This window comes from Ursus arctos, unplaced genomic scaffold (genome assembly GCF_023065955.2).
Source record: "Ursus arctos isolate Adak ecotype North America unplaced genomic scaffold, UrsArc2.0 scaffold_36, whole genome shotgun sequence".
In the NCBI taxonomy this organism is placed as follows: domain Eukaryota; kingdom Metazoa; phylum Chordata; class Mammalia; order Carnivora; family Ursidae; genus Ursus; species Ursus arctos.
Genome location: NW_026623050.1, coordinates 19,302,284 through 19,327,515, shown reverse-complemented (window position 1 = coordinate 19,327,515; position 25,232 = coordinate 19,302,284). Strand labels below are relative to the sequence as shown.

At 36.6% G+C, this 25,232-nt stretch overlaps 1 protein-coding gene across 3 annotated transcripts in view; it reads right to left on the bottom strand.

The window, feature by feature from the left end:
* UNC13C (unc-13 homolog C) overlaps positions 1-25,232 on the bottom strand; it is a 755,970-nt gene that overhangs the window by 346,358 nt on the left and 384,380 nt on the right. For all 3 annotated transcript variants that reach the window (XM_057306313.1, XM_057306314.1, XM_048219406.2), the window contains one exon: positions 1,066-1,144. In XM_057306313.1, coding sequence (XP_057162296.1) covers positions 1,066-1,144 — 79 coding nt within the window. The remainder of the gene's footprint in view (positions 1-1,065; positions 1,145-25,232) is intronic.

Below are 25,232 nucleotides of genomic sequence, written 5' to 3'. Positions count from 1 at the left end.
AGTATAATGATGTTAAAATAAACCTAACACTTTACAATAATGTCCACTCTATAATGGCAGAAATATGAGCCGTACAGACACGTCATGCTTTTCAGTATAAGATCTTCCCAATCAAGATTTTATCTTTCCTAATTTAAAGCCAAAGTGATGGTTCTTGGTTGATGGTTTTCATAGAAAAAACTAAAAATTGCTGATACGAGAAACTGTGTACATTGTTGCGAAAAGGGAAATTCTTATTTCTCTCGGATAAAACATTTTTATGTCATAAACTACTAAGAATATCCTTCCAGAAAAAAATGTGAAGACAATTTAGATAATAGAAAACATGCTGGTAGGCTATTTGCTTTTAGAATCTAATGCAGACCATCCTCAATTCTTTGCATCTTTAGGTGGTCCCCAGCATATTTTGTTATAGGAGAGTCCGAGTTATTGAAAGTTATGTTCAGGCTTCAAAATGGTTTTAGTAACTTGGGAGCCATAGATTTCCATAGATAGTGGAATAACTTATTAATGTGACTAGATCTTAATAAAGAATTGGTTAGTATTATCTGCTGCTTTTTTAAGTAGAAAAATTCACTGGGTTAAGGTGAGGAAGTTCAAATCAAGACTCAAAGCGTGCATTACACTTGTGGTCATTTGCAACATTGTACCTATCAAAGCCCAGTTGCAGCAGCTCATTTGGCATGCTGTGTGACTTTCTGCTCAATTATAGTGCCATTTTAACTCAGTTTGTCATTTCAACCAATATAAAAAGCTGTCAAGGGGCGCCTGTCTGGCTCCATCGGTAGAGCATGCAACTCTTGATCTTGGGGTCATAAGTTCAAACCCCACACTGGGGGAGGGAGGAGGAAGGAAAGTTTAAAAAAAAAAAAAGCTGTCAAAAGGTTAGAGTTATTTCATTCTCCTAAAAGATTTTAAAGAAATGATAAATGCAATACTTGGTAATCCAGCGTCTTATATATTTTATTCTATGAAATACAGGCAAGGCACTTAATGAGAAGGCCAAAATGACAGCTAATGAAGAAAACAGGGACACACGCAAAGAATGAAAGAGGAGTGACTTACCACATCTCGTACAATAGGCAAAGTTTTTTTCCTGCGGAGATCTGGCATACTGTCAATGCCATAAAGTCCTCGCCCAGCCCTGAAAGGAGAAACAGGAATGATTTCAATGGGAACTGGACTTCCTTTAAAAAAAAAAAAAAAAAAAAAAAATCCCCCGTTCACGGTAAAAAGTCTGTGAAAAAGATTAAATGTGTACCATGCTTTTCAACTGATTCACAAAATAGGAAGGATCCAAGCCTCTTAGACTTCACCCAGGGAGAAGGAGAAAGACTCTAGCTACCAAAGTGATCACTTGTATTCTTGGGTAGTTCTATACAATGAAATTTTAAAATATGCCTGGCTTGGTTTGACACATAGTTTTTCTGTCAATATCACAGAGAAGATTTAAAAAAAAATTGTTAGGTATATGAAACTTTGTATCTCCAGGAAGAAATATGACCAACCCATGGATGGTGTAAGTTGTAAGTTTGGTCCACAATGGTAGAATAGTTACTTGTACTTGTAAAAGTATCATTCTTTTTGGATGTGGTGTATTTTCATAGATTAAACCGAAAGTGGTATCTCAAAGAGTCATAGCTGCATGTAAAATATTTGTGATAACCCTTATACCAGAATTTTCACTTACCTGAATTTATCCCACAGAAAAATGCCAACAAGATATTAAATTAATTTGTTGTACAAGGATATTCACTATGACATTTCTTTTTGTAAAAGCAATAAAATCTGGGTAATCTAAATATTTATTGAATGAATTATATTATCCAATGGGAAGAACATAATAATTTAAAGTGTATGTGTATAAATGAAAAATATTCACAGTATGTTGACGGAAAAAAACAAGTCTGCATATTAGTAAGTTTAATACCATGTGCGTGTGTTTATAGATGCACAGAAAATATCTAGAAAGATATTCATTAAATTGATAACCAGAGTTACCTTTGTGAAGTGATACCAGGCAGAAGAAAAAGGGAAGATTTTCATTATGTTATAAATCCGGTGACAATGTTTTTCTACTGAGTATTGCCATTTTTGCAATTTAAAATAATCTTTATACTCATCTGAGTATAATACACTGAACTTGATTTTTGTTGCATCTAAGCTAGTCATTTTATACAACCAAAAAGGTGCTCAAGTCACTGATGACAGCTTCTCCTATGCTCACTTGACCTACAAAACTCCTGCTTAACTCTAGCTTAGAGTCAACTTTTTTCACCAGGAACACACAATTAAAAGGCCGGGGTATTAGGTAGGCACCTCTGTTACTGGAACAGGCCACAACAGCTGAGAATATGTTATCAGCATCTCACAGTCCAGTTTTTCTCTGACACAGAGATGGCCCCTTTGCTCCTGCTGCTGAGCTTAATAAAGGGAAAGTTTTGCCTTATTGGATTTTTCTTAGTAGCCATGGTCTTAACTCTAATACTTCTAGTTGTATCAATCACTAGCTTGATGATCTTGACTAATTCACTAAATTATCATACAGCTCATGTGAAATAATAAAAGCAAAAAATAAGGACAGAATGTTGATAAATAGTAATGCTATAACTTGTATGTTTGAAAGTGAAGATCAAATCCAGTAATAAATGTGAAATATTAAAACCACTGCACACGAGTAAGAAGGATGTTGATGTTGAACAAATTACACTTAAGTTCATGAATTAAAACAAAAATTTATCTTTAGATCATAGAACACAAGAAAAGGATAACTGGGGCAGAAATCAAGACAGATGAGAGAAGGAAGAGCAAAAGGAGAAACAGCAGGAGGGAAGATCGCATGGATGGCAGTACGTGTGGGGCAGATGACACTTGAGATCCTGTCCACCACTGACTCTACAAGAGTTCATACAGTTTCCATCGTTGCCCAAAATAATGTCAACTGACACTCTCTAGGCCAATGGCTGTGGTAGTCACAATGACAGTCAAAAATCAAGATTGAGATCACAAAAAACAATCATTAGCAGTATGCTCTTATGAACTACAAGAAATGGCAACATCAAGTAGGGGAAAAGGGCAATGAACTCTTTTCAATACCCATCTTCAGAAAGTGAAGCAACTACTCCAGCAGTGTAACTTCTTGCTTCCCTCCTATTCTCTTTCCACATACTTCCCCTCTCCCTACCAATTCATGCTTGACTCTGCCACATCCCAAACATTACATTCATGGGAAAAGGGCTATCGAAGTGGGTTTCTAGAAGGATCTTTTGAGCTTCATTTGCTCTAAGGCTCTGATTCCAAGTGGTTTCTATTTTCTACCCTTTGTGAAGAGAATAATGACATAAAGTGTAATTAATAAATGTCTTTCCAAAACACTACGTGGCAATCATACTAACTAGTCACCTTTGAGTGTTTTGAAATGTCTGACTGCTAATTAATGTGACTTTAATAACTATGTAAATAGAAATACATTCAGTTGTGATAATGGTTGAGAAAGTGATTTATAAACTACAAAATGTAATATATAGATGGGTTATGTGTTTTCTTTCTCTAGTGATTTGTTTTCCTTCTCACAGAACTTAATTCAAATTCCTAAGAGCACCTACAATTTTGAGCAAACTTATATACTCACAAATTCAGGAATCAGTCACACACACATATTTTCTTGGGTCTTACACTTTACTCCTTTGCTTGACTCATTAGAACAGAGATAGCCAAGGACTCAGTCCAAACCTGAGCATTATAGAATAACAGCCCATTAGAAGACATGGATCCAAAATTTATCCCTGTCCCGAGTCTGTCATTAATTTCATCAAACCCATATTTCGTAATTTGTAAAAAAGCAATGCAATAAAAATATTCTTTTAATCTTCCAGACAACCTTAAAAATGCTCAAAATCATGTGTTTCCTTACAGCTTTACCTTTTCATTATTACTATAAGACGTTTGTATAAACATATACTTACATTTGCTTATTCATCAATAGTAAAACTTTTATTGCAAATCTGAGTCTTAGAAAAGGTTTCCCTAACGGCCTTACCTCAAGAGTGGAGAAGTGCTTGGTAAATACTATAAAGGTCTATACAAATGTAAAACATTTTTATAATATTTATTGAAAGTGTTCCTAACCAAGAGACATCCGGGAGAGATTAAATTAAAAAAATGGTGAAGACCAGAAGTATCAATAGATAAATAAATAATTGACTTTCTAGGCAATAAGTCAAGTTCAAGGAGATCAGTTAAAATCTAGAAGAAACTAGCTAGGCTCAATGATGAAGAGCTCAGGGAGGGTCACCGAGACAGGCAACAGCAGACAAGAAACTCTGAGGGTGAGATCTGATTCTAGGGAAGAAGTGGTCTGATTTCAGGCCTTTTTGGTATAGCTGATTTGATAAAAAGCTGTTGCTCACCACTACCAGCAAACTAGGTAAAATAGTATTTATGCGGTACTTAGCAGGAGCCAGATGTTAAATGCTGACAATTACAGTCAACCTTCACATATATTCCTCATTTTAGTCTCAAAAATTCAATAAAGTAGAGGTACAATTATTCAAGGAGGAAATGGATGAATGAATATTTAGAATCATTCCCATAATTACTGTCTAAATCATAGATAGCAGCGCCTGGATTTGAACCCAAACTCTAGGGCTTATCATATCCTACTGCTTATATGATTGGATCATTACATATTTACAACAATAATATGAACTGAAAATTACAATCAATCCTATTTTACTTTTAATGAAACTAAAGCAATTTATCCAGGCCTAGAAGTTTATGGCAGGGCTTGATTTCCATCGAAAGAGTCTTACCTGAAACCCTATGTTCCTCATACCTATATATACACACATGCACACATACATACATCTTTCCTTTTTTAGGAAGATAAAAAATATCTATCCCAGTTGATCTAGAGTTGTTACCATTATTTGAAATGCTTTCACTGCATTCTAAGACAATGTTATCTTCATACCAGAAACCCTGTATCACTGTATAAAATAGTCCCAACCCTCCCCAAGCAGCCCCTCTTCAACTATTCAAGAGTTCTCCCTAGGAAATTCTCCCCTGGAAAAGGGAGTCTTTTAGACTATAGGCAATACAAATGGAATGAAAACATCAGATCTATGGAAATATCTGCAAAGTCAATCATCACATAAAATTGACAAAATGGGGGTGGCTCAGTTGGTTAAGCATCTGACTCTTGATCTCAGCTCAGGTCTTGATCTCAGGGCTGTGAGTTCAAGTCCCATGCTGGGGACTACGCATGCAGCTCCTATGCATGAAGCCTACTTAAAGTAAATAAATAAATAAACAATAAAAATAAAATTAAAAAAATGACAAAATGGATAAAATTTCATAAATTGTGATGTGTTCTTATTCATTATTTGTTTTTTGTTACATGGTCCATATTTTCCATAGTTTTATTTCTTAGTTCTTTGCATAATTAAAAGGAGTTTATGGAGCTTAATAAAATTGGAGATAGGAAAGTATATTGCTGTATATTTTGACTCAGATTCAGTTAAGCATCTTGTTACAGAACAAACACAATACACATTATCTAAAGGACATATATTCTGTAGCTGTTAAAGAATCTGATATCTAAGGTAGAAGAGGTAAAAGCTGATTTTAATATATATTAATAATTATCTTAACCCAAAATTGGTCTGATAGCATACTGAATATATATTGATTGGAAAAGAACTCTGGGAAGGCACCAAGAGTATCATGTAGAAACTACTAAACAGATTTTCCAAAGGTAGTCCTTTCTGACTATGGGATAAAGGTGTGCTGTTTCCACAAGTGGGCAGTGATGGTTAATTGGCAATATTCATAGACTACCTAATACCATTAGAAATCAGAAAATTAGTAGACTCTGTTTATACGCAAAGGAGTTGTTAAATTAATTGAAGACTATAAGCCTAAAAAAAACAGACCACAGTGCTGCTGTTTATTTCTGTGTTTCCAAGACAATTATTGAGCAGGGCTATGTACTTAATCTTTTTTAGCATTATAGCATACTAAGGCAGTGTAAAAGATTAATAATGAATCATTTTAAATCCCTCTCCTGTAATACAGCTGTCTTCTTTCAGACTTAAAAACTCTTTGTATTTATTTAGTTATTTAATGGTAAACATATAGTAATTTATTTTGTTTTTGCTTAATGTCACATATTTTACATATGTTTTAACAATTTTCCTGATGATCATTATAAACTTTAATTATTCACCTGTTCCTTATTAGGATATGTTATTCAGGATATTCTCATCTTTTTTCACCTTTTTATTTTTATTATTGTCAACACTGAATGAGTATTTGTGTCTGTGTAATTGGATGATTCACTCCTCACATCCAATTAATCACCAATTCTTAACTATTTTTTAATTCTATATTTCATCATGATTAACACACCATCTGTCATAAGATATAGCATTATATATTTATATGTTAGGGGGGAAATCAAATTAATGTCTGACACTGCTTTCTTAGCAAGCAGAATTTAAATTGTGCACTTATTCAAAGAGCCCTCTTAAACTGACTTCATCTATGGCATAGATTTTTCATATTATCAATCATATTTTTCTACACATGAAAATAAAAATATGAACAAAATAAACTGTTATTCCTAAGTTTCTCATTCAGAGTCCAGCTTTTTAGAATTGCTCTTCAACAAAGAATTGTCAATGTCTTGGTCTTTGTCCAAATTATGGTCTTTAAAGCCAAGAGCAATGGTAATGTAGCATTTTATAAAGTAGTGCCTCATTATTGTTTCTTTTATTCCAAGAGGTGGGCAGCTCTGCTGCAGATACTGATGTTGGTAGGCTCTCAACCTCACCAAAAGCTTCAAAGGAGATAAACAGGTCTATTCTTCCTCAAATCATTGAAATTTTTTCTCTGGACTAAAATGTTAAGAAAATGCAATTATCCTGCCCATACCATCAGCAATAACAAGAAAATTACAACACTTTCCTAGGACACTTTTAGCTAAGTTTATAAATGTACGGACAATGGAAGTCTTATAATTGCTGTTTGGTTACCAATGTTTTTTTAAGACACCATTGATTAGATGCATCTTGATATTTTATAATGTATAAAAATATATGCTGTAGAATTGATAAAATATAGTACTTTTGGCATCTACCTCCTGAACCCCCACACTGATAGTGCTCTATTCCAGGCCTTACTATTTTAGCTAAGCTCAGATTTTTTTTGCCAGTTTTTTTTTAATTTCCAACAGTTCTTTTCTAGAATACAAATCTAAAGATATCTTTTTCATATTCAACATCCCTTATTGCTTCCAAGATAGAAAGCAAATCCCTTTCCATCCCAGCAAGGTAAGACCGCCCCTCCAGTCTCATCTCCTCTGACTTCTCCCTCTACTTTCTTGTTCCAGCCATCCTGAACGCCTTTGTAAATCCCCAGGGACCTCACACTAATTCCCCGCTTGTCTATTCTCGCTCCACTATTTCCTCTACTGGTACTGGCCTCCTCACTGAGTGGCAGAGGCTCACACTTTGGCTGCTTCTGTAATTTGGCCACTGCAGATGATGCTGCTGTAAACACAGGGGTGAAGCAGAAAAACTTTAGAGAACTGTTCTAAGTCTTCCGTCCTACATTCTGTTGTTTAACATGGATTTCCCCCACTAGAATATAGGTTTCAAAAAATGACACATCTTACTCATCTCTAGCTCCCTAGAACCAACTCTGGCACGTAGCAGGGAAAAATAAAAGGTAGAAGTTCAGGTGAATAGGCCTTGACACCAGAGAGATTAGCCATTAAACAAACCATTGTCTTGACTTAAAAATCAAGATTCTTATCTTTGAACTAGCACCTAGAAAGAGCAAGACCAAAGCCTGAGGACCAGGGAGAAAGTCAATAACCTCACACTGAAGTGCATTAGCGGGCAAGGGCTTTGTAACCGGAAGAAGATAAGAGCCTTGTTACTAGACCAGTAAATATTGTTTAACCTTTATGAATCTGTTACGTCATATGGAAAATGTAATGACTGTAGCATTTTGGGGAGCATTTTGATAATATATTTAAGTAGGTTATACATTATTGGTAGTAGTTAATTTATGATAGTCTTGTGTAGGCAGGGACGTTACTGAAGTTGATCAAATATACCCTGCCTCACTGCTGCCCTGGGGCTATTTATAGTCCTCCAAACTAAGGAATAGATTCATAGCACAGTTTCTGGCAGACAGGAAATTGTAGGTAGCTATCTACTTGAAGAATTAAAGAAAAAGAAGGGCAGAAAGCCAAAGTTGTGACTATATTCCACACTGTACTCTGAGCTCTATTAACTTTCTCTTCGGACTCTGTTTCGGTCTAGACTTCTTTCCTCTGCTGATCCCGTCTTGTTTGGCACCTCAGCTCTGATGATGATGCATGTTGGTTGAGATTATTCCTTGTCTCACGCTTATCTACAATCCTGGTCCCAGCTATTTAACTTCCTGTCAGACCAGGGTCTCACAGATGCCCCAACCAAGTTTGTTTTTTTCCCCCTGTTAATTCTAATCTTTGAAAAACACTGCTTTTATCTTCTCAATTTTCTAAGCCTTGTCTCGAAATGGAAATAAAACTCAAAGCATAAAGCTCCTCCTCAGTACTAATCATTCCAGACTCCTCCATCTTCTCTTCTTTACCTCCTGGATTCTCTTAACTCTGGCCATAAAGTAGAATGTTTGTCTCTATTGGAAATCACATAGAGTCGTCTAAACTAGACTTGATGGACTCTTCGGCGGAAACTCTGTTAAACACCAACATGCTCTCTCTCCATAAAACCACTGCAGCCATATTTCCTCTTGCCTTGGAGTGATGACTAATTCTTTGGTTGAGCAAGAGATGAAATAATTGGCTTGAGTTTACAGGACATGGTTGTGTGACAAATACATAAAATTCTGCACAGTGGGACAATACTATTAACATCCGAGAAGAGGAAAATGAGACTTAAACAGGGTACAGAATAGTCATATCTCCCATCTCTCGCTCTGGCATGTACTAATAAAACAGTGAACTGGCGTGTTGAATTGCCCATCATTTTTAAGCGCTTTTTCTTTCACTGGCTTGCTTTCCCTCTTTTGCTCTTTCTCTAATTCAGGCGGTAAATTTGTATACAAAGTGTTTCCACTGAAGTAGGCAAGAGGCATGTTTATTCTACTGAATGCCTGGAACACAGTGGGTATCAATAAATAGCTTTTAAATGTTCTTGAATATTTCCACAAACCTGTCAGCACTTTTAAGCCAAGACATCCATTTTAGGAACAATTATTTTCCTTGCAAATTTTTTTGGATGTCTCTTTTTGATTTCACTGTTTTTAATACTATCATCATTTGGCCAGTCGCAGAGCTTTAAAATCCTAAAAAACAGCTGAACCAAGTTGTAAGACTCAAGCAACCTAAGAAATCACCTGTTCCCACATTCTTGTATTTTAGGGATATCAAAACTGAGCTGCAAAGAATGTAAATGCTTCTATGAGATACCCAGCTGACTGGCAGCAAGCCAGAAATACTCAGGGCTCCAGATCATCACTGCAATCCTTCCTTCTCTCCTTCTAATATCCAAGATGCATCAAGAATTATCCATTTTCTTTCTCTGTCTCCTGTCATCCTCACATCTTCTTCTCATTTGTACCGTCCCTTGTATTTGGATTGCCACAATTTGGTCATAAATTTCATTGCTGGGAGGGGAATTCTTCTCATGGACTTTGTAATGACTGGTCTCCCCATCTCCATTCTCTCCCATCTTCCATTCATCTTGAACAAAACTGCTGCTTCCACCTTCCTGTAGTCCATGCCCATGAAATTAACATGACCAAAGGATGTTGGAAGAAGAACAGTCTGGCAGTGCTGCTCATGATGGATTAAGAGGAGGGATAAAGGAGACAGATGGTCTAAAAAGATTGTTGAAGTAACCCTAGGTTCTTTAATGGATTCCTTAATGAGGGTCTTGACTGAGGGGGTTTCACCGCTTTCCTTTTCAACCCCTTCATTTGGCTTTATGAACTCTGGTAGAATTCCCAATTCAAACAGGTATAATATTTTAAAGTGCAAATGGCCTCATTGTCAAGGAGAGCCTTTGTATTCCACTAAATTACTTTCTCCTTTCCTAGGCATTTGACCTCTTAACGCTCCATAATGCTCTTTAACACTTTAAGCAGGCTCTTTCTTTCAAACTCTTGTTCCTTTGAAACAAGGTTTCAGAAGTGCTGACTACCTCATTATTTATCTTTACATTATTTTTTTAAGCTAATGCCATTTTTAACTGTTTAAAGAGATAAAGATTTACTATCCTGGTGTGACATTCTGTACATCCAGTGATTAAAAATATTTTTTTTTCAGAGAAAAAACAACCAAATGGTCCTAGGTTTTATTACAATGAGTTGCAGAAGTGAAAACGTAAAATGCAGCTGTTAAAATATTCCCATGAAGGTTTTCTCAATGTTAGGCTTGAGGGAACAATGTCAGGTGTTGGGGACTAACTTCTAACAACTCAATTACAGTATGTACATTCTAGGGCCCATTTCCTTAACAGATTGTTTATCAAGTGGACAATATAGCCTTTCCTGGAGCTTGCAATTCCCTGTATCAAAAACCTTTCTTCTTCCGTAACATTGTTGCAGCTAAATTAACCTCAGACATTATGACAGGCTACAGGACAGAAAATAAAAAATTCAGCCCCAAACTTTCTCATAGTTCAGCACCCATTATTGTTGGAAAAAATTTCTATTTAATTAAAATTCATGCTACAAAGGGTCTCAATTTAGAGTGTTAGTTTTTAAATTCCTAAACCATGCTTCTGTGGCTCAAAGCTGTTGCAAATCCGACACTGTATTAATGCTCCTTGTTTTGAAGCTAATTTTGTTAGTAATCTCTGTCTGGAAAATCTCTGCATCCATTTATACATAGTTTCTAAGCTAGTCAGTCATAAGTGAATGAAAGACCAGCTTCTTAATATGCTTTACTTAAATGCCCTTATATAGAATCAAATATCCAATAGCAAAGAAGCTACATTTATCAAAGCTGAAATCTTAGACTCCTTTTAATTATACTGTTCTGTAGACATAAGCTGCATAGTTAATCCCCTGAAATATTTCACAGTCCTTCTCCTACCACTAATGAAAATTAGTAGTCCCTGATGGCAGAGACTGTCATTTGGTGTTTGCCTCTCAAAGCCCAGGATCCCCTTCTTATTAGACAATGTTTTTGTGTGTGTGTGTCCTTTTTTTCACTATTTCCCTCTCCAATGCTAATAGAAACACAAAGCATGACTCAGACTTTAGCTGAGAATAAAGACACATTCAACCCAGGGGTCCAGCTTTGATAGGTAGTACCAAGAAACACCGTGAAACTCCCCTCAGCTAAAAGGATGAAGAATGAAGGAGAGAGAAGAAAACTCACGCTATGTGCATCTCTGGAAGTACCCCAGTTACAGAATAACTGAGTCAAGACCTGAGTGTATGTTATCCCATGGTTATCCTGTTATTTTCAGGAATTTACAGAATTCTTAAAGTAGAATTAAAATCTAATTTTAGAAAAACAGCAAATATATACTGGATACTGTTTTGATGAATCACCAAACAAGGGGGTAGGTGTTGAAGGGATTCCAAATGGATCAAACAGGCAGGGACAGAATATAATAATATTGTAATAGCAATTACATTTTTTAAGGAAATATTTCTCTGACCACTGATTCCCAGTCCATTACCTCTTTCCCTCAGCAGTTCTGTCTGTGTTCTGATTCCCCGGGTATATGAACCCAAGTCCTATGGCAGGCTGACTTCTGGTACCACTGAACTAGAACACATTTTCATACTTCTGAAAATTTTAAGTGCAGCTACCAGTCACGCTGTGTAAGTTAAGAAGTGGCTTCCCTTACCTCTCCATCTGCTGCAAATCATTTCTCTGCAATCCATGAAGACACTCAGAGGAGTGGCTGCCCAGGGTTGTGCAAGTGATCAGAAGCTTACAAAGTTTTTAATTCAACTGTATGATCTTAAATAACTTTATTGAATAGCCTAGGACCAACGTGACCATGCTACCATCATACTCAATTTATTCTATTTATAACGCACATAAGCATTGTAATTATTTGCCCATATCTGAATTTCCTCTGGATTATAGAATCCTCAAAGTAGGAACTAAATACAATTTATTTTTAATCTCCATTATTTAGTGTAGGACTTGACACTTATTAGTATTGGTAAACATATTACTTAGTAAATAAAAGAAAAATCAATGATTGGAAGAAGTTTCAGTTATTTTTTAGGCACTCCTTGCAAAGGCAAATAAACATACAAGATCTAGAATTTTGAGTAATTAGGAATTTTTCAATTGCCTCAGGATTTGGAATAAAGATGATTATTCTAACAGGTATGCTTCTCTGAAAATTGAAGAACAAATCAATTCTTCATTTGTGTAATCCAAAATTGTTGTTCTTACTGTTCTTAACAAAGGAACATTTTGTCTATTCAATGCAATCAGGGATTAAACAGAGAATAAGTACTGTTTGTTCCTAATGAACATGCCTTGCAATTTCAGGTACAGTTACAGGAGTTGAAATGGAGCTTTAAAACACACACATCCAACCTAAAGGTAATTACAGTTGTTTAGACAAAGACAAATCCATCTATGTTTAGCTTAATGTATCATCAACTCTGCTAGCAGACTGTCAAACCAGTTTTCTAGGTACACTTTTTAAACACAGTATTTAAAACAAACAAACAAACATAAATCTAATTAGAATGGAAGGGAGGGAGAAGGAACCAAACTAGGCAGATTTTGGGGTTTGACTGTGCTGGCTGGGAAGCAGAAAGAGAAAAGACCTAGTGTATTCTGCTCGACTTGTGTGGATAATCAGCAGTCTCTCAATGCATGGTGATATTAGAGCTGGCTTTCAATGACTGCGTGATTCTCTGGATTTGGCAAGAATCATCTGGCCAGTGGTGTATAAGTATAGTTACTTGAAAATGGGTATGTCTCTGATATGGTCATTAGTACAAAAATGATACAAAGATCTACCTGGATTTTTCCTTTGGGTGCATGCCTGCCTGGCATTTGGCCATCACGTGGATCTCTCCTCTGTTGTTTGGCACAGTGAGAGCTTAGCTACTTATTGTGATTATTTCACCATGGGAAATGAGGACAAGAGAATACATGTCAAGTTTATTCATAAAATGCAAGCAATATGATAACAGAACAAAGGTAGCAACCTTCTACCAGTTAGCAAGTGCTCATCACAGGATGTATTAGTTCCTGTTATCCTAGGTTGGTCATTTTGCCTCCCTATGCAAGCTAAAGTATTTGAGCCAATGACATTTAGGACCCCATATAAAATAAATGGGTCATAAGAGTATGCCAATGAGTAAATAATGGCTCTTAACTTATAACCTGGGGGTAATGTATGAGGGAAGAACAGAATTTTGACACTGTTCATAATAGTAGGGAATGGGAGCTAAGGCTGGATCCTGACCTGAGTCCTGCTTGCTTATAGATGCTAGGTAGCTGTCATGCAAACTCATTCCTTTTTATTTTCTCTTAGTAAAAGCACCTAAGACTAGTTACATCAAATATGGCATATCCCAAGAAGTTTCACTATCATTGTACTTACTACCCTTTGTAAATTGAGAGAGAAAACTAAGACAGAGTGGAAGTCGGGGGAATGGGCATTTGGTACTAGTACTTAAATTTTGTCCGATGTGCCTAGTGGTGTGCCAGAGACAGACTCATGATTCTGGAGAACAGACTGTGCACATCGTTCCTGAATTCCACATTTAGGGATGCCACATTGATAGCTTGAAATTGGCCATAACAGAGTAACTTAGACCAGGAAAATAGGCAATCACTACAAATTAGTTTTGGGGGTTTTTGTTCTTATTATTTTTAATGGAGAGCCAGTTGTAAAACATTTACCAACATATCACTAATCACAACTCTTGCTAATATTCCCAGTAAGAAACCCCTATAACTTGTCACTTCACTACCTAAACTCCTTTGTTCCCATTCATCTCTATTTTTGGTTGATATGGACCCTTAGTATCTTTATCATCTTTGTACAAATGATTCAGTTCTTAATATTTTCCTCAGAAATTCAATTGAACAGGAAGTCAGTATAGAATACACGTAAACAGTCATGTAATTTACAGCAATGGCTTCATGATTCTCTGAGGAAATTAATTCACCTTACCTTTTATTGAGCTCCTACTACATACCTAGACTACTAACTGTGTGCAGTGTTGAGAGACAATTCTTCACAGGTCTCTTGCTTTTCCATACACCTTGTGAGTGGAGGCACTAACTTTTGTTCTAGACTAATTCTTCACACATGTACATAGAGTGCACACAGAGACAGTGTCCTCCTCTGGAGTAAAGGACAGATCCATGTGCTGGCCAGTAAATATAATGTCTCCCTCTGGGGCAAAATTTGAGTTGGTTTGCTTTGAAAAGATTGGGGTTTCCTGAGCTCAATAACGGGTGCACACCTACCCTGTACCTATATCTACCCAGGTCCACCTCCACATTGTCCACCTGGGGCCTAACAGAGAACAGAAACAGAGGCAGACATAAAGCTCATGCTACCTGCTGTGTCTTGAGTGATAGTGTCCTCTCTCTGACCTAGTGGTCTCATGTCTTCTGCCAGCATCTATGAAAATGTGGTAGGCTATCTTGTCAGCTAGTAAGTAGGGTAAAATATTAGACACTTCACCGTTTCTAACATGGACATATAATAAGTTTATTCTTGGCCTTAATGCTACATATAAACTTGTTGAGATATGTGATGTTGTATGAACACATGTAATTGCAAAGCACCGAACTGCATATAGCCAAAATATATAAAGCTATATCAAGTAGTTTGAAAAGGAAAAGATTTGTACCACAAATGTTTGAATTTCTCATCATGAAGAAATTTATGATATAGCATTGCATTTCATTATAAGAAAATAAGTATTTTACACCACACAACCCTTATTCATGATCATGTTGTTAGACAAGAGCATTAATCATCTAATTAGTCACAAAACAGAAATGACTTTCACCAAATCACTGATTAGAAAATTAACACGTATTCTGCTAGATGAAAAAGTAATATAGTTTAGTTTTTCTTGCTTAATAAATTATATTAAATATTTCACCAATTTGTTGAATATCAACTATATGTCAGGTAGTACACTAGGCTCTTTGTAAGTATTCTTTATAATAGTCACAATAACTTGTCAAGTAGAAACTATTTCTATTTTATAGAAGAGGAAATTGTAATTCAGAGAAATTAAATAATTTGTTCAAAATAAATACAGCTACTAAATATCAGGAGATTGCTTCAAATATTAGTCAAGTAGTTAGGAAACACAAAGTTTTATACCTACTTTTAATAAAATAAACATATTAATATGTGCCAGACATTACACTCCCTCTCTGGAGCATTTAGGATAGTTTATAATTGAAGCATAGAAGTGGGACTCCCAGTTGTTTCTGGGACATTTCCCCCACTATACTTCCAATTCAACCCTGAAGCCATTCCTTCTCAGGCACTTACTTCTCCATACATCTAACATTCAGAATGGAATGGGACAAGGCAGAGGGCTTGAGGACAAAGGTTGAAGACCCTACTCTCTCCCCACAACTCACCCCCCACTTCAGAACTCCCAATATCCTTCATCCTGCTCTACTTTTTTCCATTTTCATAGTCCTTATGTCCATCTTATACATTATATAGTTTAGTTGTGTTTATTATTATCTGTCATTCCTTCTAGAATTCAAAGTCCACAAGGAAAACAAATCTTTCTTTTGTTTCCATGCGGTTTGAATGATGCTTAGTACATAATTGCTCAATATACATTATGGGAATAAATTCGTAAACAACCATTAACTGTTCAAGGTTATCTTTTGAGCTCTTGCTATGTGCCAGACAGTGTTATAGCTGCTTTCCACACATTAACTCATTTAATCCATACAATAAATCTGTGAGATGCAATTACAATTATCCTTATTTTAGAAGTTAGCATACTAAAATACAGGGATGTTAAGTATCTTGCTTCAGAAGCATACCACTAACAATTGCAAAGCTGAGTTTAAACCCAGGAAGTCTAGTTTCAAAGACAATCTTCCTAACTATCACATCAGTGATTGATATTCATTATAACAACCTGAGCCATTTCAAGAAAAGACAAATATGTTCTGAATGTTTTAAGAAAGCAGAAATGTATATATTACTTTTTAGAAAGAAACTTAATCAAAATTGTAATAAAATATTATTTAGGTATCTTTAATGGGCACTTATCTAGATAATTAATTTTTATGAGTTATCCCATTCCCTCAAATATTTGATTATAGAATTCCAGCAAAGCGTATTTCTGTTTCCATAATTTTTTCCCCTCTCTCCTTCCCCTAATCCTTTTCTCTTTCCTTTCTCTCCACTCCTGTCCATCTTCTCTAATACTTGATCATTATCATCACCATCATCACCACCACCAAGGTGTCACTGCTATCATGAATCGGCTCATTGCATTGTACGAGAATGTTTCTTCTGCTATAGTGCAATGCAGAATTTTAGTCAAGACTTTCACTGAAAGCCCATGTTATTCTTGCTACTTCAGAAACCTCAAGTTTTATTTCCCACTGGCTGTATTTTAACAACCCCAGCACGATGCTTTATATATATTGGGAGTTATAAACATAACTGGAGGTTACCACGTTATAGACTTCTGACATTCATGAATTGTGTTCCTGCCAGAGCAATTTCATAAGCCAAGAACCCTTGCCTCGCAGTTTCACTTTGTTGTAATTTTCCAGATTGTGATCGTTACACTAAGAGTTGACTCCTTATATTCACTTCATCCATTAGAAGCACCATGAGGTTCCCATTTTTACACTACGCTTGCTGAAAAGTGCCACAAACACCTTTAACACAATTTACTGTCTGATCTAGACAGAATCGTATCTGACAGGCACTTCCCTCACCTGCTCCGCATTTACTGCCCAACTGTGAGGATGATCTGCTTTACCTTAGGAAGTAGAAACAAAGTGATAGAGTCCTTAAATACTGTGGGCATTGATTCATGGCCCATACTTTAATAGCTGCCAACCATTTAAATGTCTAAACAGGGGCAATATTCTAATTTGTTAACCATTTTCTGCTAGGAATGCCCTTGGAGGGAGGTGGGTAGGAGATGGGCTAAATGGGTGATGGGCATTAAGGAGGGCACCTGTTGTGATGACCACTGGGTGGTATACATAAGCAATGAATCACTAGATTCTACGCCTAAAACCAATTTTACCATCTATGTTAATCAACTAGAATTTAAATAAAAACTTGGGGGGAAGAAAGGAATGCTAGGCCACACTGAACTGTTTAAAGAAGGTAGAGCTGAGTTCAGAATAATTTTTTCCAATGGAAAAAATCCTTTTAGCTATTATGAAACTAACGTCTATTCATGTGTAAATGAGCATTTAAGTTGATTGGAAGATGAGGGATAGGAACCCTGTGAAGATTGATTTAGGCAGGGCAAGTGGGTGGTAAATGAATAGAGCAAAGAGGAGGAGAGATACTATTACAGGACCAAAACAAAAAAACAAACAAAACAGAAAAATCACCATTCATAAATATTTTTAGAAAGGTGATTTTTAAAAATTTTGTAAAGAGTATAACAGCAGGAGTAATGGTACTCTTAAAAATTGATCATTTACTACAAATCCAATTTTTTTTTTTAAGATTTTATTTATTTATTTGACAGAGATAGAGACAGCCAGCGAGAGAGGGAACACAAGCAGGGGGAGTGGGAGAGGAAGAAGCAGGCTCCTAGTGGAGGAGCCTGATGTGGGACTCGATCCCAGAACGCCGGGATCACGCCCTGAGCCGAAGGCAGACGCTCAACCGCTGTGCCACCCAGGCGCCCCACAAATCCAATTTGTTATGCATTAATACTTTAGTATCCTTGATTTCATATTTTGTTATCTTAGATGGCAGTAAATGCTTGATCTAAAATTAAATTATACCATAATTCGACGAAGTAAGAACTTAACAGTTCTGCTAGAGAAGTGTATCCTTAGATATGCATAGTCTAATCCTACATCAGTCATAAATTCTCAGAAGCACAGCTGTAATTTCAACCGACTTAATTACTTCCTTGTCTCCTCACTGGTGACCCAATTTTGGGGATACTCCATTACACTCTCTCCCTGTGTTGTGTACCTCACAACATACTCTGAGGAGTGTGCACAGAAAGGTGAAGGGTATGTATGCCCCATCATGGCTGCAAGTTAGGAGCTTGGCTTCTGGTTAGAAACCGATGTGTGATTTCTCAGGCCTGACCATAGGCAATTATGAAGGCTCTACATGGCAGGCCTCACGGAGGTAAATCAGCTGCAGTCTTCGACCAGATTTGGTGCATAGCTCTGGAGGGAGGTGCAGTCACAGACTCAGTCAGACCCTCCTGGCTGGACATGTTCTTTCACATATTTTCATTCCTGGCTCTGGTGACTTCACTCCTAGCCCTCCGTATCTGAGGCCTTGGGCCAAGGTCTTTAGGTGGCTCTTTAGGTCTCCCTACAGGCGCTGGAGAGGCAAACCTGGAAGGCATTTCTCCCCACTCTGACCCAGTACTCAGTGCTTTTCCACTCCTAATCCCTCCCTCTTGCCTCCCTACTTAAAACACACACCTCAGGGTCAATAAAACAGCTGGAGCCCTTTGTTTTGGGTTCCCTAAGCAGTAAGAAGGACTCAAATGTCTGAGCTGAACCTTCCTGGTCCTCTATCCCTGATCCATGGGGAAAATGGATTACCAGTTGGCACTTCCTCTGGTTTCAGACTCTTGCTTATACCCTAGCAGTAGGTGATTAAAGGCTTAACTCTTTCATTTTTGGTTTGCTATTTTAATCAGCTCTTCTGAGCCCTTGGCAGCTCCACTCTCTCTCCCAGCTCAGCAGAGTTTCTGACAGTAAGAACTACAGATAATTTGCAAAACAGAGAAAATTCAAAGGTGACATGGCAAGACATTTTAAATGTTTAAAGAACAAGGTCCACGGCAGACAAAAGAGGACCTGTTTTCAATTACTCTAGAAATCAGAACTAGGACAAATTGGTGGAAATAACAGGCAATTAGAAAGTGAATCATCACCAATAACTATAACAACAATAAACATGGAAACAGCCAATATTTAAAGAACCTTCACTGTATGCCTGGTATGAAGCACAATGCTAAGAGCTTTGCAAAAGGTATCTCACTGCTTTCTCATTAATGCTTTTGAAAAAATAAGGACCTAATGTTCTTGGAAGAATTGCTTAATGAGTTCCTTACCAAATGGAAATACACACGCTGAGACATTCCGTCTAATATGATTGCATAGAAAAAGATCTTACTTTGGCGGGAGAGAAGGAATTAGAAAACTAATAGTTCTCTTAAATGGCTGATCATCTTCATAATCTATAGGCAAAAAAAAAAAAAAATGGAAGTAGGTGTTTGGTTTTTAAAAGAGTATTACAACACTACCAATCATCACCTCTTTTACCATATTCTCCTGACCCAAGATCTGATTTAGCAAGGTTCTGATTAAAGAGATCTACGGACGCTAATGAGGAGAATAAACTGCATGCCTTTGTAACAAGAGAGAAAGAGGGACAGAAAGAGAGATATCTACGGAGAACAATGACATCTATGCCTTAAACATTCCTTCAGTACTCTGATGAATCAGAATTAGGAACCATCACTTTTAATATCTCCCAGTTCTAAGATTTAAGAAGTCTGAGAGAAAATAGTAAAAGAATAAGGTCTATTTTAGGATTAAAATTATCTTAATGTGTCATTTAAGCTGTTTTAGGATGAAATAATGTAATAATGTAAGTGACATATATATGACATGAACACTCGTATTTATTACTCCATTCAAAAAAATATTTCCAATATTATTCAACTCTCCTCAGTTTTATTCTCCTTCTCCAGAGGCAACTATCCTGAATTTTTAGAAATTAATTCCTTTGCTTTCCTCAACACTACTGTTTTAATTACTAGGGTTTAAAAATAAGTTATTTATCCAGTAGGGAAAGTGCCTCTGCCTGGCTCATTTTCTTAAAGAACTGTGTTAGCTATTATTTCCTTTGTCTTCCATAAATGTTTTAGACCACCTTTTCAATTAAGCATAAAACCTGTTGAGGTTTTAATTATGTTGAACCTATAGGTCAGTTTACTAAGAGTTCATTGTCTTTACATCCTATCCATAAATGTGGTAGATCTCAAGTTTTGTATTTTTCCAAAAATGGCACAAATATCCACTGGAGTGTTCCTATAGTCCTTACACTCTTATTAACATGGTGAATTCTTCTTAAATTGTATTTCTAACTCCTTGTTACCAATATAGAGAAATGCAATTTTGTATATTAAGCTTATCCAGTATTTTCTCTAAACATGCTTATTAAAACTAATAATTTGTTTGAAATTTTAGTTTTCTATTTAGACCACTGTAAAATCTGCAAATAATCAAAGTTTGGTTTTCTATGTCCAAACGTTATAGTTTTTTTAAATTTATTTTGCTTTTCTCATGGTGCTGTTTAGAATCTCCAAAACAATGCTGGATAGAGGTAGTGAGAACAGATGTTTTCTCATTCCTGGTCTTAAAGTCAAAAAAAAAATTTTTTTTCTATTAAGCATGACATTTCCCATAGGCTTTTGTTATATAAATTCCTTAGGTTAAAACATTTTTTTTTCCTAAATCACTAGGATTTTTTTTCCCCCAAAAACCACTAATGGGTTTTCAATCTTGCAGAATGATTCTTTTACCCTCTGTTGAAATGGTCATATACTTTTTCTCTTTTATTTATTTTTTAAAGAATTTATATATATATATTAGTCACCATACAGTACATCCCTGATTTTTGATGTTCGATGATTCATTAGTTGCGTATAATGCCCAGTGCACCACGCAATACGTGCCCTCCTTAGTACCCATCACCAGCCCATCCCATTCTCCCACCCCCCTCCCCTCTGTAGGCCACAGTTTGTTTCTCAGAGTCCATAGTCTCTCATGCTTCATTCCCCCTTCTGTTTACCCCCCCTTTCTTTATCCCTTTCTTCTCCTACCGATCTTCCTATTCTTATGTTCCATAGATGAGAGAAACCATATGATAATTGTCTTTCTCTGCTTGACTTAGTTCACTCAGCATTATCTCCTCCAGTGCCGTCCATGTTGCAGATTTTATTTATTTATTTGACAGAGAGAGACAGCCAGCGAGAGAGGGAACACAAGCAGGGGGAGTGGGGGAGGAAGAAGCAGGCTCCCAGCAGAGGAGCCTGATGTGGGGCTCAATCCCAGAACCCTGGGATCACACCCTGAGCCGAAGGCAGAGGCTTAACGAAGGCGCCACCCAGGGGCCCCTAATTTTTCTCTTTTAATCAACTCGGATAAAATAGATTACCTGCTGTTAAATCAGACTTGCATTCCTGGGATAAACCTAACACAGTCATGATATATCATCCTTTTATACATTACTGCGTGCTATTTAATATTGTCTTCAGTGATTTCAATCTACACACATAAGTGAGCATGACCTGTAACTTGCCTGCTTCATATTTGACTAGTCTGAATTGGCTATCAAGGTTATTCTAGTTCCATAAAGAAGCTGGAGAGTGTTTCCTCTTTTTCTATTATCTGCAAAAATGAATACAGGATAGGCCTTTCTAGGGTCTGCTTTTTGTAGGAAATTCCACTACAAGAACTCATTTTTGGAGGTCCCTGCTCCTTTTCTCTTGTGGCCTGCATACTGCTAAAGTTAAAAATCTCTGAGATTAGCAGATGTCCCCAGGACAGCTGAAACTTTGTTTGCTTGTCTGTCTGGATTTGCACTCCCAGGTCATTATGAGGATTTCCATTACTTTCTTATAAACTCATTCATAGATTTAAGAGGTGGACTTTTATGTTTTATTTAGGAAATGAGTGTGTATCATACCTTTAGCAGAGAGAAAGATAAACCCTATCTCATTTATGGGAGAGCTTTCTAACCTTGAAACTTAATTTGCTTGGATGACTACAGGGACGTATTCAGAGAATTGGTGAATTTGGGATGAAACAAAGATGGCCATGCCCATGCAGTACCGTGTGAGAGAGGGAGGGCACGTGTATTTGCAAGGTGGTGGTAATTAGGTAAAATAAAATGCAGCTGTGGTACAGCAAGCCCTATAGCTTGTCTAAAATTAATTCAGCTTCTGTCTTATTTCACTTAGCATAATACCCACTAGGGCCATCCATGTTGTTGTAAATGTCAAAATCTCATTCTTTTTTTATGGCTGAATAATATTCCATTGTGTATATATACCACATTTTTAATCCATCTATCAGTGGACAGGTAGTCTGCTTTCATAGCTTGGCTATTGTAAATAAATCTGCAATAAACATAGGGCTGTATATATCTTTTTGAATTACTGTTTTTGTTTTCCTTGAGTAAATACCCAGTTGTGGAATTACTAGATCATATGGCACTTCTATTTGTAATTTTTTGAGGAACATGCATACTGTTTTCCACAGTGGCTATACCAATTCACATTCCCATCAACAGTGCACAAGGCGAGGGTTCCTTTTTCTCCACATCAACAACCCTTGCTATTTCTTGTCTTTTGATTCTAGCCATTCTGACAGGTGTGAGGTGATATCTCATTGTGGTTTTAATTTGCATTTCCCTGATGATGAGTGCTGTTGAGTATCTTTTCATGTATCTGATTGGCCATCTGTAGGTCTTCTTTGGAAAAATATCTATTTGGGTCTTCTGCCTATTTTTTGATTTTTTTTTTTTTTGGTTTTTGAATTGCACATTTAGGCACGGAATCCTTTGAGCTTATTTGTGTGTGTGGTGTAAGAGGATGGTCCAGTTTCATTCTTTTGCAGGTGGCTGTCCAGTTTTTCTAGCACTATTTGTTGAAGAGACCATGTTTTCCCCATTATATATCCTTTAACCATGGAGGGGGAAAATGCCTATATATTAATATGAGAGTTTTTGTGGGTTGGGAATTCTGGACAATCCTCTAGAATGTTTTTGGAGTAAAGAGTAGGGGAGAAATTTCAGAATGTGAAATGGATCCTAGAGGATGTCATTGACTATATTTTAATATAGATAAATGATATCCCCTTTAAAAGAAAAAAAAATCAACTTCAGTTTGTTATATAATGAGCAAGAGGCTAATTTGAGCAATTTTAACAAATGCAACAAGTTGTACTCTGTGATCACCTGCACTATATCCTCTGGCTGTACTTTCCTGAAACCTTTCCATACATTGCCACTTAACACAACATTGATAAACATCCCTGAAAAGAAAGTACAAACGGAATGATAATGACATTGATTTGCTAAGAGTATGGAGACGGAAGAGCCAGTAGTAGAGGATTTTGAGTCACCAGAGGAGTTTGGGTTATGTAAAGTGTGACTCATTTTGTACCTGTGAATCTTCAGGATATTAATGCTGTATCTATTGATCTGTCTGGGGTACGCAGGGACTACTTTTGTCCTCCTTCCAATATTCTTCGATCAAGAAGTACAAAGTTGCCTACTCAGTAGTATTCACCAAATGAATTAGTATGCCCATGGCTCTCTTCAAAATCACTCTCATTATACACTGGTTCATTACCAAAGCTACAGTGGAACGGTAGCCTGGAATGGTGGTGTTTGCATTGTTGAAATTATCAAATGCCTATTCTCTGCACCTACATTTTTTCTGCCAGCCAGGCTTCCACTTAAATAATAACGTAGAACATAAACTTGTACTCCTGCTTGGGGAGGGGGGCGGTGCAGACTTTTTCCTTTTCCAGCAGGATTCTTTATGCAGTAGTTAACAACTGGAGAATAACCAAAATTGAAATTCTACTTTCCTTACATATTCAGTATCACAGATTTTGAGGGAAGAACCAAAAAATCATAAACACACACAAAACTCTCTCTTATCCTGATTGGCTAACTGAACTCAATATTCTATAAATTGTAATTTTTGGATTAAGGATAACAGATTACATGCAGAGGAACTTTAAATTATGCATTCTAGCACCATTTCCTGTTTGTCTTTCACTGATGATTTTTGTTTGATGGTTTCTTCTTTCATCTTTTTCCTCAATAAATGTGTTCAGTGTCTGAAGTAACTTATATATATATATATATATATAAACCTAATCTCAAGAACAGAAACCCACTCAGAGGCCCTCAGCTATGTCTGTGGGGGCAAGCATGCCAATGGGGCTAATTTGGGGTTTACTAAGCAGGAATGTCCTTTCTCCAAAATGTGGGAGTGTGTGGATGGCTTCTGTTCCTAGACAGTATCCTGTTTCACACCCTATACCTGACTCCCCCGCCAACACAGTGGTAAACACTCCTCGTGGCATTTTACCTAGACTTCACCTTGTAATTTCACAAACCAGCTTTCAAACTATTTGAATTCAATGGAGTTCTTCCATCATTTTGTTTTAAATCCATAGAACTGAGCAAAATTATAAAATTCTTACATGGCAGTCAATGTAGAAAAGTACATTAAAGCCTCACTCTTCATTGCAAATGATAATCTAAAAGCTTCAATTTTAGAGCTTCTTTTAACACTAAAAATGTTATCATTAAATTATGGATTAATATTCTTGCCACAAAAGCTATCAAAGAACTTCGAAAAATAAAAAAATATATATATCCAACCAATGGAAGATGATGTCATTATCACAAGAAAGAAACCATCCCTCTGCATTAGGATGAAAATTAAGAGCATGTCAGGGAAAACATGAAAGGAGCTTCATAAAGCAGGACTAACAATCCTAAAGAACCTTCAAAATATGATCATTTACATCTATCAATGCTCTAAACCATCATTCCCTCTAGTGTGGATTATTGCACAGTCTCTTAACTGTTCTACACAGAGCTCCCAGAATGACCACTACCCATATCAGATTCCCTAATTAAAATCCCTTAATGCTTTGAACTAAACTTAGAATAAAGCCGACACCCTGTAGGCTCTAGTCTAGCCCTCGGTGCTTTAGTCTACCTTTCCAAACTCATCTTCAACCATTCTTCCTCTTGGTTTACTGTATTTGGACCACATGAGTCCTTGTTCTGCTCCCCTATTTGCCTAGGATCATCTCATCTCTGTTCCCTTTGCTAGGGTCTTTTTGGGTCTAGATCTCATTATCCAGGTAATAATTCATATGTTATATTGAAAAGCAATGCAGTAGGTTACCATGGCACTCTCTAGCACACTGTCTTGCTTTATTTCCTCCATGGCATTTA